The following is a 12,962-nucleotide window of genomic DNA, read 5'->3' as shown; positions in this document are numbered from 1 at the left end:
AGGATACTCCTTGGAAAAGGGTGACAGGAGAAGAACTAGACGCCACTCTGCACCAGTGGAAGCAGTGGAGCTGTGGAACCGATTCCAGGTACTTGCGGATGAGACTGGAGGACAGCCTGCAGAGGAAGAATCACAGGGGAACCTACATGAGAGTGAGCAAGAGGCTGAAGGTCAGTCAAACAGAGGCGATGAAACCCAGGCCTACAACAACAAGAAGAGAAGAGTGGTAGTAGTGGGAGACTCCTTGCTGCGTGGGATCAAGACCCAAGTATGTCGCGAAGACCCGTGGACTCGCCAGGGATGTTGTCTCCCAGGAGGATGAATTAGAGACGTGACTGAAAGGTTGCCTGCACTCATAAAGCCCACTGACAGGTATCCCTTTCTTCTCATCCATGTGGGAACAAATGATATCGCCAAGCGGAGCTACGAAGAAATCACGTCAGACTTTGAAGCTCTGGGAAGGAAACTCAAGAACTTTGAGGCCCAGATAGTTTTCTCATCCATCCTTCCAGTAGTTAGAAGAGGGATAGAAAGGGAACGAAAAATACTCCGGGTGAATGACTGGCTACGAAGGTGGTGCCAACGAGAGAGATTTGGATTCTGGGACCACGGGCTATACTTCCTGGAAGATGGGCTGATGGCAAGGGACAGGTTGCACCTCACAAAGGATGGGAAGAATGTGTTTGGCCACAGCATGAAAAACTTCATCAGGAGGGCTTTAAACTGAATCCTACGGGGAAGGGAGATGTAATGTTGGGGGTAACAATGGATGTAGGCGCATGCACTGCAACGGAGAGAACAGCTCTAATAGCGCCCAATAATAGTCTTCAGAAACATGTAGGAAGAAAGCCAGACTATGAAGCATATGGTCTTCGATGTCTATATACTAATGCCCAGAGTATGGGAAACAAACAGAACGAATTTCAAATCTTAATACAGGAGGGAAATTATGACTCGATAGGTATAACTGAGACTTGGTGGGATGACTCTCATGACTGGAATACAGCAATTGAAGGATATAAGTTGTTCAAAAAGAACAGGAGGAACAGAAAGGGAGGTGGGGTTGCACTGTATGTGAAAAATACATATCTCTGCACAGAAATACAGGAGGAGGAGCTTGCCTCCATCGAGAGCATCTGGATCAAAATAAATGGAGCAAAGAATAAAAGGAACCTGGTGGTCGGAGTCTACTACCGGCCACCCAACCAAGGAGAAGACGAGGATGAAACTTTTGAAAAGCAAATAGCCAATGTTTTAAGGAAGCATGATGTAGTAGTAATGGGGGACTTCAATTTCCCCGATATTTGTTGGGAGACAAATTCTGCAAAACATGGCCCCTCCAGGAAATTCCTGACTTGTGTGGCGGATAACTTCCTCCTACAGAAAGTAGAGGAAGGAACTAGAGGATCGGCTATCCTTCACTTGATCCTAACCAACAGAGATGACTTAGTGGATAAAGTAGCAGTTACAGGAACTCTGGGGGAAAGCGACCATGTTGCACTTGAGTTCTTGGTTCTAAGGGAAGCAAAAGCCGAGTGTAGTCAAACGCGTACCCTGGATTTTAGGAAAGCTGATTTTCATAAACTCAGAACAATGATCAGTAAGGTCCCATGGCAAGCGATGCTAACGAGAAAATGAGTCCAAGATGGGTGGGAGCTTTGAAAAAAGGAAATTCTCAAGGCACAATCACAAACAATTCCAACAAGAAGAAAAGGTGGAAGACAACAGAAGAAGCCAATGTGGCTTCACAAAAACCATAGGGATGACCTGAAAACAAAAAAGGTCACATATAGGAAGTGGAAAGAAGGCCAAGTAACAAAGCAAGAGTACAGGCAGGTAGCACAGAATTGCAGGGATGGTGTCAGGAAGGCTAAAGCTGAGAACGAGCTGAGGCTAGCGAGGGATGCTAAAAACAACAAAAAGGCTTTCTTCAGCTACGTGCATAGTAAAAAGCAGAGGAAAGAAATGGTGGTTCAGCTATTAAATAAGGATGGCAAAACGATAACAGATGACAAAGAAAATGCAGAGGTGCACAATTCCTACTTTGGCTCAGTCTTCTCCCAAAAGAGGGTCTATGACCCCCCTGGCAAAGGCGAAGTGCAGGCTGAAGGGGCAGGATTGCAGCTTGAGATCGATAGGCATACGGTCAAGGAACACCTAATTACTTTGAATGAGTTCAAATCTCCAGGGCCGGATGAACTGCATCCTAGAGGAATAAAGGAACTGGCAGAAGAACTCTCAGAACCGCTGTCTATTCTCTTTGAGAAATCATGGAGGACGGGGGAAGTGCCAGATGACTGGAGGAGGGCTAACGTTGTCCCTATCTTCAAAAAGGGTAAAAAGGAGGAACCTGGGAACTACAGACCAGTCAGTCTGACATCAAACTCAGGGAAAATTCTGGAGCAGATGATAAAGCAATCCATTTGTAAGCACCTTGAAAACAATGCTGTGATGACTCGAAGCCAACATGGATTTGTCAAAAACAAGTCCTGCCAGACAAATCTGATCTCATTTTTTGATCAGGTAACCTCACTTGTAGACTATGGGAATGCTGTAGACATCATATACCTCGACTTCAGCAAAGCTTTCGACAAAGTGCCCCATGATATCCTGATGAGCAAACTAGCTCGAAGTGGGCTAGATGAAACAACGATCCGGTGGATCCTCAGTTGGCTACAGAATTGGGCTCAAAGAGTGCTTATCAATGGGACCTTCTCAAGCTGGGGAGAGGTAACGAGTGGGGTACCGCAGGGCTCGGTCCTGGGCCCAGTGCTCTTCCACATGTTTATGAATGACTTGGAGGAGGAGGTGCAGGGAATGCTGATCAGATTTGCAGATGACACCAAATTGGGTGGGATAGCTAATACTTTGGAAGACAGAAACAAAATTCAAAGTGATCTTGATAGACTGGAGCACTGGGCAGAAAACAACAGAATTACATTTAATAGAGATAAATGCCAAGTTCTGCACCTAGGAAAAAGAAACCAAATGCACAGTTACAAGATGGGGGATATGTGGCTCAACAACACTACAAGCGAGAAAGATCTTGGAATTGTTGTCGATCACAAGCTGAATATGAGCCAACAATGTGATGTGGCTGCAAAAAAGGCAAATGCTCTTTTGGGCTGCATTAATAGAAGCATCGCTTCCAAATCCCGGGAAGTACTAGTTCCCCTCTACTCAGCACTGGTTAGGCCTCATCTGGAGTACTGTGTCCAGTTCTGGGCACCACACTTTAAGAAGGATGCAGACAAACTGGAGAGGGTTCAGAGGAGGGCAGCAAAGATGATCAGAGGACTGGAAACAAAGCCCTATGAAGAGAGACTGAAAGAACTGGGCATGTTTAGCCTTGAGAAAAGAAGACTGGGGGGAGATATGATAGCACTCTTCAAGTACTTGAAGGGTTGGCAGAGAGAAGAGGGCCAGGATCTCTTCTTGATCATCCCAGAGTGCAGGACACGGAATAATGGGCTCAAGTGACAGGAAGCCAGATTCCGGCTGAACATCAGGAAAAACTTCCTGACTGTTAGAGCAATACGACAATGGAGCCAATTACCTAGGGAGGTGGTGGGCTCTCCCACACTGGAGGCATTCAAGACAAGGCTGGACAGCCATCTGTCAGGGATGCTCTGACTTGGATTCCTGCATTGAGCAGGGGGTTGGACTCGATGGCCTTGTAGGCCCCTTCCAACCCTATTATTCTATGATTTGATGATACACAGCAGCCATGCTGCTTTCATATTCCTCTATGAAAGTCTATTTGTATTATTCATGCATCACACATACCATGAATAAAGTTATCAGGGCGAAAGAGCGGGCCTATTTTGCTAGACCGCACACTGTCCATAGTTCCAGGCTCCAGGTCTACTAGGACAGCACGAGGAACATATTTATGGGCTGCAGCAGAAGGAAAACAATTCAAAGGCATGGTTAGCACAAGTAGTATCAATACAAGCCTCCCCTAAACAATGCATTTCCTCAATCTACATATTTCATTTAGAACACTATAACAGAAGCAGAAGTCACTGGGAGGACACTAGAATAAACGTGGATGGATTAATTAGGCTGCTAAATGGAAGGTAGGGGTTTCAGTTTAAGAGGGCCTACGTGGCTCGGTTTCGGGGCTTAGACATGCAAGAGCTTAGGGATTTTATTATATTAAGTGATATGTAAGTATTAATAATAAATAAACAGCCACAATCCAAAATTCCATGGGACTTGGATACTCACAGAGGTCTAAGCTAAGTGATGGTGACCCCGTCCTTTGTTGGGTAATGCCCAGTGCCCCAAGGTGCTTTCTAGTCAAGGCCAGCACCAGTTTTGGAGCCAGCCTGGGCAAGATGCATTCCAGTGTGCTGCCACACAGTTCCTGAGTTGACTCCAGTGCCCCAGCCACACCCTGATGGGCCCCCCTATGGGCTTACTGAGGGGCAGAGGGGTGAGCAGTGGTGCCACAGTGGGCAGCCATGGGAACAATCACTACTGGGCAGCCCGGTGCGGATTTTAAAAAGTTAGATGGAGTATTGGCAGCACTGCCGCGTCTTAAATTCCCCAGGATGCCTCTGAGCGCGATATCATGTTCCCACAGCCCAGCCTTGCCCAGCCTGGTGCCCTCCAGATGTGTTGGACTACAAGTCCTACCATCCCCAGCCAGCATGGCCTGGCTGCAGGTGATGGGAGTTACAGTCCAACATATCTGGAGGGAACCAGGCTGGGGAAAGCTGCCATCTCTAGTTCTAGAGGTGTCTCCGACTATTTCTTAACCATTCTGGGCTACTTAGCTGCACTTTCGTTAACAAAAGATGTGGCTGGCCTGGCACAGCTTGGCCACTGACCATTAAGGAATGCTAAGCAGTCAGCCTGGCTCCTTAATGATCTTTTGTCCAACCAAGCCCCTCCACCACCACCACCACCACCACCACCACCACCACCACCCGGCCCCCAATAGCAATTTCCCAGCAGTTTTGTTTCTGTGTTTTCAATGAAAACAGCAACATGGTGCGTGCTGACTTCAATGGAATTTGCTGCATCATAACCCAGAGGACAGTGAGCCCTGCTTCTTTTCCTGCCTAGGAAATGAAAAAGCACCACAAGACTCTTTCTCTTTCCATAGGCAGCAACCGAAAAACACCAGATGCTTATGCAGTTGCCCTCTGCCTCCACTAGATGATGGTCAGTATGTTTAAAATGTGTAAATTTTATAGATAGGAGAAATACACACAGAACTATCATTAGACACATACACAAATTGACCTTTTTTTCTTTTCTTTCTGTTTTTGTTTTTGCTGTCTTGGAACTTTTATCTCTGAAAGACCTTCAGGGTTGCTGTTATTGTTTTAAAATAACATCGTATTGAAGGATGTTAAGTTTAACAATTAAACAATCCCCATGTTAGGGTAGAGAAAGGGTAGGTAGGCAACCAGGTGTCCTGCAGATGTTTTGGTCTACAACTCCCATAATCCATTATCAATGCCCATGTTGGATGGGGCTGATGGGAGTTGTAGTCCAAAACATATGGCAGGCACCAGGTTGCCTACCTCTGGGGTAGAGAAGGAATCTGAGATCCTGAATGGCTTGGGTTATATATTTTCCTGGGGCAAGTGTAGTGTTGGGATAGCAAAAGTTCAGCTTGCAAAGACATCTGCTGTTTGGAAAAGTTCTGTTCAACTTGCTTGCTTGCTACATTGCTAGCATATAGTGCAATCCTATGCATATTTACTCAAAAGTAAGTCTCATTGTCTTCAAGGGGGCTTACTCCCTAGTAAATGTATTTAGGATTGCAGCCACAGTTGAGTAGAAGTATTCAGTGTAGTGCTATCCTATAGATGTGTCTACTCAGAAGCAATCCCTATTATGTTCAACGGGACTTACTCTCAGGTAAGTGAGCCCTAATCTCTTTTGCAATTCATCTGTCTCTGAGGCTGATACTACAGTCTTGTGAACAATCTTTATAAACAGTTAGGAACATGTATAGAGTTCCTGACAATGGAAGATGACAAGTGTTTTTCTATTTTTATCCTCTGCTATTGCAGTTGTAAGCTAATTTCCCTGCCCAGTTACCAACAACTTACAGTAGGCTTCATTGAAGTACACATTAATTCTTTCCTGCTGGAGTGGTGAATCACCATAGTAGTTTCCTGTGGTATCGATTCCATGCTCATCGCTTATGACTTCCCAGAACTGAAAGAGAAAAACAGAATTTGAGAATAATAACATGCTACTTCTGATCTTTGTAGGAGGCAGGGGACTTTTATTATTGGCACCTACATCACAACTTTCCTCCATGGAACTCAAGGTTCCCCCCACCCACCTCCCCACAGTGGTGTTGCTAGGCCTGGGCCCATGGCATCCACCCCAAATCTATTTCAAAGGGTCCTGGATCTATTCCACAGAACCCTGAGTGTCTTTTGGTGCCAATAGAAGCATTTCCAGAGGGATTGCAGTTGGGGATGGAAGGGTTAACGCATTACTTAAATTATATATATACATTTAAATAAATCCTTGTAATTATTTCTAATAATTGCATATATAGATATAAAGTACCACATGCAGATTTTATGCAGATTTGTGCCCTATGGGACTGAATCCTGAATGCCTGTGAATTCCCCCCCTCCCTGTAAATAAATTTGCTGAGAAAGCACACTTGGGAAGGGAAAAACCAGGAGTGGATTTGTTCATGAAAGGACTTGTGAGCTTGGTTCTGATACTGATCACAAATTCTCTGGGCTGAGCATGTGCTCAGAGGCACCCTGTTCATTAATTCCGCCCACCAGAGCCACTATTTTGCACTTGGCTCTGATTGGTGCACTTCAGGATTCAAGTGAAAAAACAGGAGATCCTGCAAGCCTGAAGTGTGAGCACCCCTGCTCTAAGTAGTGGGACATAGAACAGGCCCTCTGATGACAACTGTAAATGGCAGGCGGGGCTCATTCGAAACGTTGACCAGACCCAGCCCTGCTTAGCTTCAGCAATATACCTATTTCTTAAGCCTTCAGACATTGATTAGACAAATTCCTGGAGGAGAAGGCTATCAATAGCTACTAGTACCAATAGCTATATGCTACCTCAAGTACCAGAGGCAGTATGCCTATGTACACCAGGTGCTGGGGAACATGGGTGGGAGGATACTATTGCACTTATGCCCTACTTGTGGGTTTCCCATGGGCAGCTGTTTGGCCACTGCGAGAACAGAATGCTGGACTAAATGAACCCTTTGTCTGATCCAGCACGGCTCTTCTTATGTTCTTAAGTACCCTGGAGCTTTCACAGGCTCTTGCTCTCAAATTAATTAGGAATGGTACTCCTCAGGCCAGAAAAAGCAGTGCAATTGTTATTAGAAACAATTCCTATAACGCTGTAACATCCACAACAGTTTCCAACTCTACTGTGTCCTCACAACCCTACAAAGTCAGTGATTATTATTCCCATTTTGCAGATGGACATCTGAGGCTGAGAGCAAGTGACCTGTCCAAGGCTACACAGTAAGTTCATGGCTGAGCAGGGAACCACGGAACCCAGATCTCCAGGTCCTGGAATCAGTTACTAAAGTCTATTAAATGGAATGACACACAAAAGCTCCGAATGCACCTGCAAATGCATAGCTGCCTATCTCTGCATATCGTTGAAGCCACACATCAGTCACTTGGCACAATTATCAACTTTCTCCCTTCTCAACACACAAATTGGTCCTGGGTTGCTTTTGTTTCTTCTGAATTCACTTGCTGCATCATACCCATGGAATGGCTGTTTGCATGGCCCAGTGAACTCCCATCTTGAATAATATGGAGCACAGTCTGATCAGATGCCTGCTCTCTATGCAGTTGCGTTTTCAGCATGTTTGGGTTAGGAAGACGGTAACAAATCCAGGGTACTTTTTGGTCACAGCCTTTTTGGTAGGCAGGACAAGAGTTCTGCTGTTGTTTTCCAGAGAATTGAAAGTGGGTTTTCAGACAGCAGTTTGTGGTCTATACACTAATGCCACATTCCTCTCTGGTAAATAGGGTCTGCTGGCTTTTGCATTGTTTCAAACACTTGTTTGCACAGGCGCTGCTAGGCCTGGGCCCATGGGCTCATGATCCCAAATCTATTCCCCAGAACCCTAAGTGTCCATTGGTGCCAGTTGGCTTAATTGCCATGCAGGGGACAATTTTCAAGGGGGATTTCAGCTGGGGAGGGAAGGGTTAGCCCTGCCCTCCCTGCATGCTGGAATATCCCCACCTCCAATTCCCCCACCTGGCATGGCAATTAAGCTTAGGAGGAAAAAGCTTCCACTGGTGTTAATGGAAGGTTTCCTTCTATGCTTAACTGCAAGAGAAGGGGCAATTTTCCTCCAGGAGGGAAAGAGAGAGAATTGGGGGAATAGAGGAAAGGACAGTGAGAGATTGCAAATTCATTGTAATTGAAGAGGAACTACTGATCTGCGATGATCTAGAGTTGGATGCAAATGGATTGAAGACAGTGGAAGCTGGGGACTCCAGTGTAAGTGGGGCTTCTGCAACTTGGATAGCTCCTTTAGAGTTCTGACTGATTTGCATGATAAATTAATTGGATGGCTTATATGCAAATTTATGCAAATTTTTGTCCTTGCACTTGGGCCCCAAATCTTTTAAGTGCCTAGCAGCAGCCCTGCTTGTTTGGTTGCGAGGCAGCAATGGAACAAAATTAATGGGTTGAATCCAATATTTCACAGAACAGAACTCAGTAAATGGGATGATCTGGGGGGTAGAAGTGGAGGGGGTGATTATACTGGATTCACCCTTGCAGCTCCTGACACCACTGAAAATCTGCTCTGTAGGGTTGGGGGAAACTCCAGGACAGCATGTGAGGTGGCACTGGGGGATGCAGAGAGGAGGAGGACGTGGCAGAAATTGCAGCCCTGCCCTTCCATCCATCCATCCAGCAGGCAGGCTGCACCAGATCCTGGTTTCCTCTGCCAATGGAAGGAGCCCTTCCCTTCACAGACAGTCAATTCTGGATCCAATCCAAGGTATGTGCGCAACGTGGGAAGCAGAATGCTCTTTCAAACCACTTTCAGCTTCCTTAAAATTTGTCTTCAGGTGAAGAATCTTCTCAGGCTGGTCCACAAAGCTAGGCTACATCATGGCCAAAATCACAGGGGGCACCACAGGAGTGGGGAGCAGATACTCCCCCAGACAAATAGTTCACCCCCTTCCTACTCCTGGATCCATGTGGTTACTTGAAGGCAAGGCACCCTTTATACCTTTAGGCTGCAATCCTGTACCCAGTTTCCTGGGAGTAAGCCCCATTGAACTCAATGGGACTTACTTTTGAGTATTTATTACCAGTATTTCTTAAAAAAAAAAAAAAAAAGGCAGTTCCGCATGGAAATGCTTCGCTTCCATCTGTCCGTGGCAGAACTGGGGTGGTATAAAATTTAGGAGACAGAAGGTAGCTGATTGGCTCCCTTTTAAGCCACTAACACTCAGCTGTGCTCTGTTGCCTTCTCCATTAAAATCAACTGGACTTTGTTCTGAGAAAATATGTTTAGGATGAGAGCATTAATGTGAAAGAGACCATTATTTGTCTTTCAGAAAGCTTGCCCCTGCCCCACCCCCAAAGTGTATAAAAGTGCACTTTCCCCCTTCTGTGCCTCCCCCAATGTGTGTGTGTCCGTGTGTGTGTGGGTCCGTGTCTGTATGTCTATCTGTCTATAATTTGTGGCTGAAACATTAATAAAAATAAAATAAGGCTGCCAAGAACAGCTATAGGTCCAGCATAGGCTCTGAGTCTCCAAGAACCCATCCCCACAGGGAAAGCTACCTGCCTTTTCAATGGATCACCAGCTGCCCTTCTTATTGTGCCATGGTGGGTCCCCAAACATATTTTCTCTAGACAGGTGTACACAGATGCATCAGGAGAGGGAAACCTGTGCAAGTACACAATCATGTGTGACGATCACAAAAGTTAGAGCAGGTGTATACTCTTTGGGCGCCATCTGGTAAAACTGACACTGGCATGATCTTCCTTCATGATGGCATATCTTGGTGTCCTTTAAAAAAAAAAAAGTATACTCTGGTAGGGAACACATGATGTGTGAACTGGTCCTGCCACCAGGAATCAGGAGTGTGACAGCAGCCAGGCAGACTTCTCACTGAAAACAAGCAGTAGGATGGACTGGCTCTGTAATGCGGGATGCTTATCTTGCCTCCACACTCTGGCATCCAGCCCCGCTGCCACTTTATCTGGGATTGCAGGTGCACCAATGCAGGCTCACCCTCCTTCTGTAACCATCAGCGTTTTAAATGCCTCTGGTCTTTAGCCCACAATCTATGCAGGCAGAAAATGTTTCCATGTTTACATACAGCCTCAATCCTTAACTTAAGACCATAAGAAAGGGTCTTTCTAGTGGAGGCTGGTGGCTCCGATGTCAGTGGGGCAGTGGATCCGCTCCGGGTTTCAGTCAGAACTCTAAAGGAGCTATCCAAGGTGCAAAGCAGCCTTTACTGGGTCTTGCTACATCAGACCGAAGTCTCCAAATCAGCTAGCTATATTTCTTTGGGAGCAGGGCATGACGTTGTTAGGCATTCCCACTGTTTGTCTCTGGCAGCTGGGATTCCAAGGTATACTGCCTCTAAATGGGGATGTTCCACCGAGTTGCTATTGCTAAAGCCACTGAATGATTGAGCCATCCTCCCCTGCTTACTTCCGCATTAAGAATATAGGATGGACCACAGCCTCAGCATCCAATTCTGCATTGCCATTTTCAATCAGCCATATTTAGAGAAATGCTCCTCAGGATATACCGTGTTAAAAGGTGTTATCAGGCCCTGCCCTGGGCTGCTTATCTTGCTGACCTTCCCCAAGGTGCCCTATTACCAGGCAAAATGATTTGTGAACGAGAGAAATGTAGAGCTTTTTTTCACACCAGTTTCTTTCACTAAGGCCGCCATCCTAAAACACGCTGACTAGGGAGGGAATAGGCTCCACTGAACACAGGGAGGTTTACTACTGACTGAGTAAACATGAATAGGAATGTCCTGTAATCCTGGATTCTTGTCTGAACCCATTTGTCCTTGTCTGGATGAGAGTCAGGCTTTTGAGGGCCCTTGGGCAAGGCACCCTCAGCGGGCCCCCTCCCTCAGCGAGTCCACCTTCTCATCCCCATTGTCACTGGCTGCTATTGCTCCTCATCCTCTTTTTCACCACTGCTACCGCTTGCTAGCTTGACAGGCAGGCAGAGAGTCAGCGAACAAGGAGGCAGTGGCATCTGTTGCGCCTCTTTGTCATCTCCACCACTCTCTGGGCCAAAGCAAGAGGCAGCTGAACAAGCAGGTTGCCATGGTGAAGCAACTCCAGGGCGCTCTTGTCCGTGGGCCCCCGCTGGAGTGTGGCCCGCAACAGACCATGCCTACCCTTGACCCTGGCCCTGATGAGAGTACATGATGACTATGGATTCATCCAGATGAAGAGCTTCTGGGGCTACCAATGAGAAGGGACTGTGCAGCCACTAGCAATTCCAGCTTCTCTTTAACAGATTATCTGAGGTAAGGGATAGAAGAAGCAGTGGGAAAACATGGGAAGTTTAGGAGTTGAAGATATCTGGATCCAGTGTAAAATTCCATGAAGTAGAGTGAGGGCACCATAAAAGCCTGATCTAGAAGCACCCTAGTGGGGGTGGGGTGGCAACCTGGATTTCTTATGTAGATTCACACAACGCATCCAGATTCACAATAGTTAATCTATGGAATTCACTACCACAACATGTAGTGATGGCCACCAATTTGGATGGTTTTTAAAGGGAGTTAGATAAATACCTGGAGGAGAAGTCTATCAATACCCACTAGTCTGATGGCTATGTGCTACCTCCAGTATCAGAGGCAGTGAGCCTATGTACACCAGTTGCTGGGGAACATGGGTGGGAGGGTGCTGTGGCACTTGCATCCTGCTTGTGGCTTCCTGGCTGACAGCTGGTTGGCCACTGTGTGAACCAGGATGCTGGAATAGATGGACTCTTGGTCTGATACAACATAGCTCTTCTTATGTTCTTTTGTTCTTAAAGTGTGGACGTCCCTATGAACATCAGTGGGAATACTACCGCAGGCTTCTCTGGGGATCAGAATATCACTTGTGAACTAGTTAATAAATTCAGTCATCGCCATTTTGTGTGTCTGTTTATCTCACTGCCTGCATGTGATCTTAAGGAATAATGAGTAGTTTTTGTTTGCAGAAAACATTTCATTTCAAATGCCAAAGTAATATTAGACTGAATGTTACTACAGCTGATTAGCTGAGATGCTTCAGCTTTCTTAGCCTTTGCATTTATTCACCAAATATTCTCATTGCTCTTGCATGAAGTCATTTCCTTCTACTCTTACAATTTTCCCCACTCATTGTGCTGCACGATGTTTTTGAAAGAGGATTAGACAAATTAATGGAGGAAAAATCTAGCAGTGGCTACTAGTAATTATGGTTCTATGCAACCCCCCCCCCCAAATTCTAGAGGCAGTAGGCTTTTGAATGCCAGTTGCAGGGAACAACAGCAGAAGAGGACTACCCCCCTCATGTCCTGCTTGTGGGCTTCCCAGAGGCATCTGCTTGGGATCTGTAGAAAACAGGATGCTGGACTAAATGGGTGAACTGTTTGTCTGATCCAAGAAGTCTCTTCTTATATTCTTATGTACTCTAAGCTTGATTTTATTGTAACCATTCTGACCATGGAACAACCTTCAGTGGTGTCTTGATCCCATACTGTCCAAATTCCCATCAAATGCAGATATTAAGAACAGCATCCCAATGTCTTTCAGAAGTATTATTAAAAGCAACCTCCTACCTTAGCTCCAATTTGGTTTCCACACTGGCCAATCTGAACGTGCACGATTTCACGCATTTTGCACAGGGTTCAACAGCGAGAGTTGACTCCAGTTTTTCCAGATGTCCTTTCTGGCACAAGTTGATCACCCTCGCACTGTCAGCTATAGCCTCTCTTATCATCTGCAAAATGT

General features: G+C 46.0%; 1 protein-coding gene across 1 annotated transcript in view; it reads right to left on the bottom strand.

Annotated features, from left to right (window-relative positions):
- TUBB1 (tubulin beta 1 class VI) overlaps positions 1–12,962 on the bottom strand; it is a 20,665-nt gene extending 7,703 nt beyond the window's left edge. The window contains exons 1-3 of the mRNA XM_084854291.1: positions 12,791–12,962; positions 6,072–6,180; positions 3,787–3,897 (exon numbers count right to left, since the gene is read on the bottom strand). Coding sequence (XP_084710417.1) covers positions 3,787–3,897; positions 6,072–6,180; positions 12,791–12,847 — 277 coding nt within the window. The 5' untranslated portion in view covers positions 12,848–12,962. The remainder of the gene's footprint in view (positions 1–3,786; positions 3,898–6,071; positions 6,181–12,790) is intronic.

The sequence above is a fragment of the Heloderma suspectum genome, chromosome 4 (assembly GCF_057233095.1).
Source record: "Heloderma suspectum isolate Gila_16-S chromosome 4, 16-S_ref, whole genome shotgun sequence".
Classification (NCBI taxonomy): domain Eukaryota; kingdom Metazoa; phylum Chordata; class Lepidosauria; order Squamata; family Helodermatidae; genus Heloderma; species Heloderma suspectum.
This window is presented reverse-complemented; position numbering and strand designations above follow the sequence as displayed.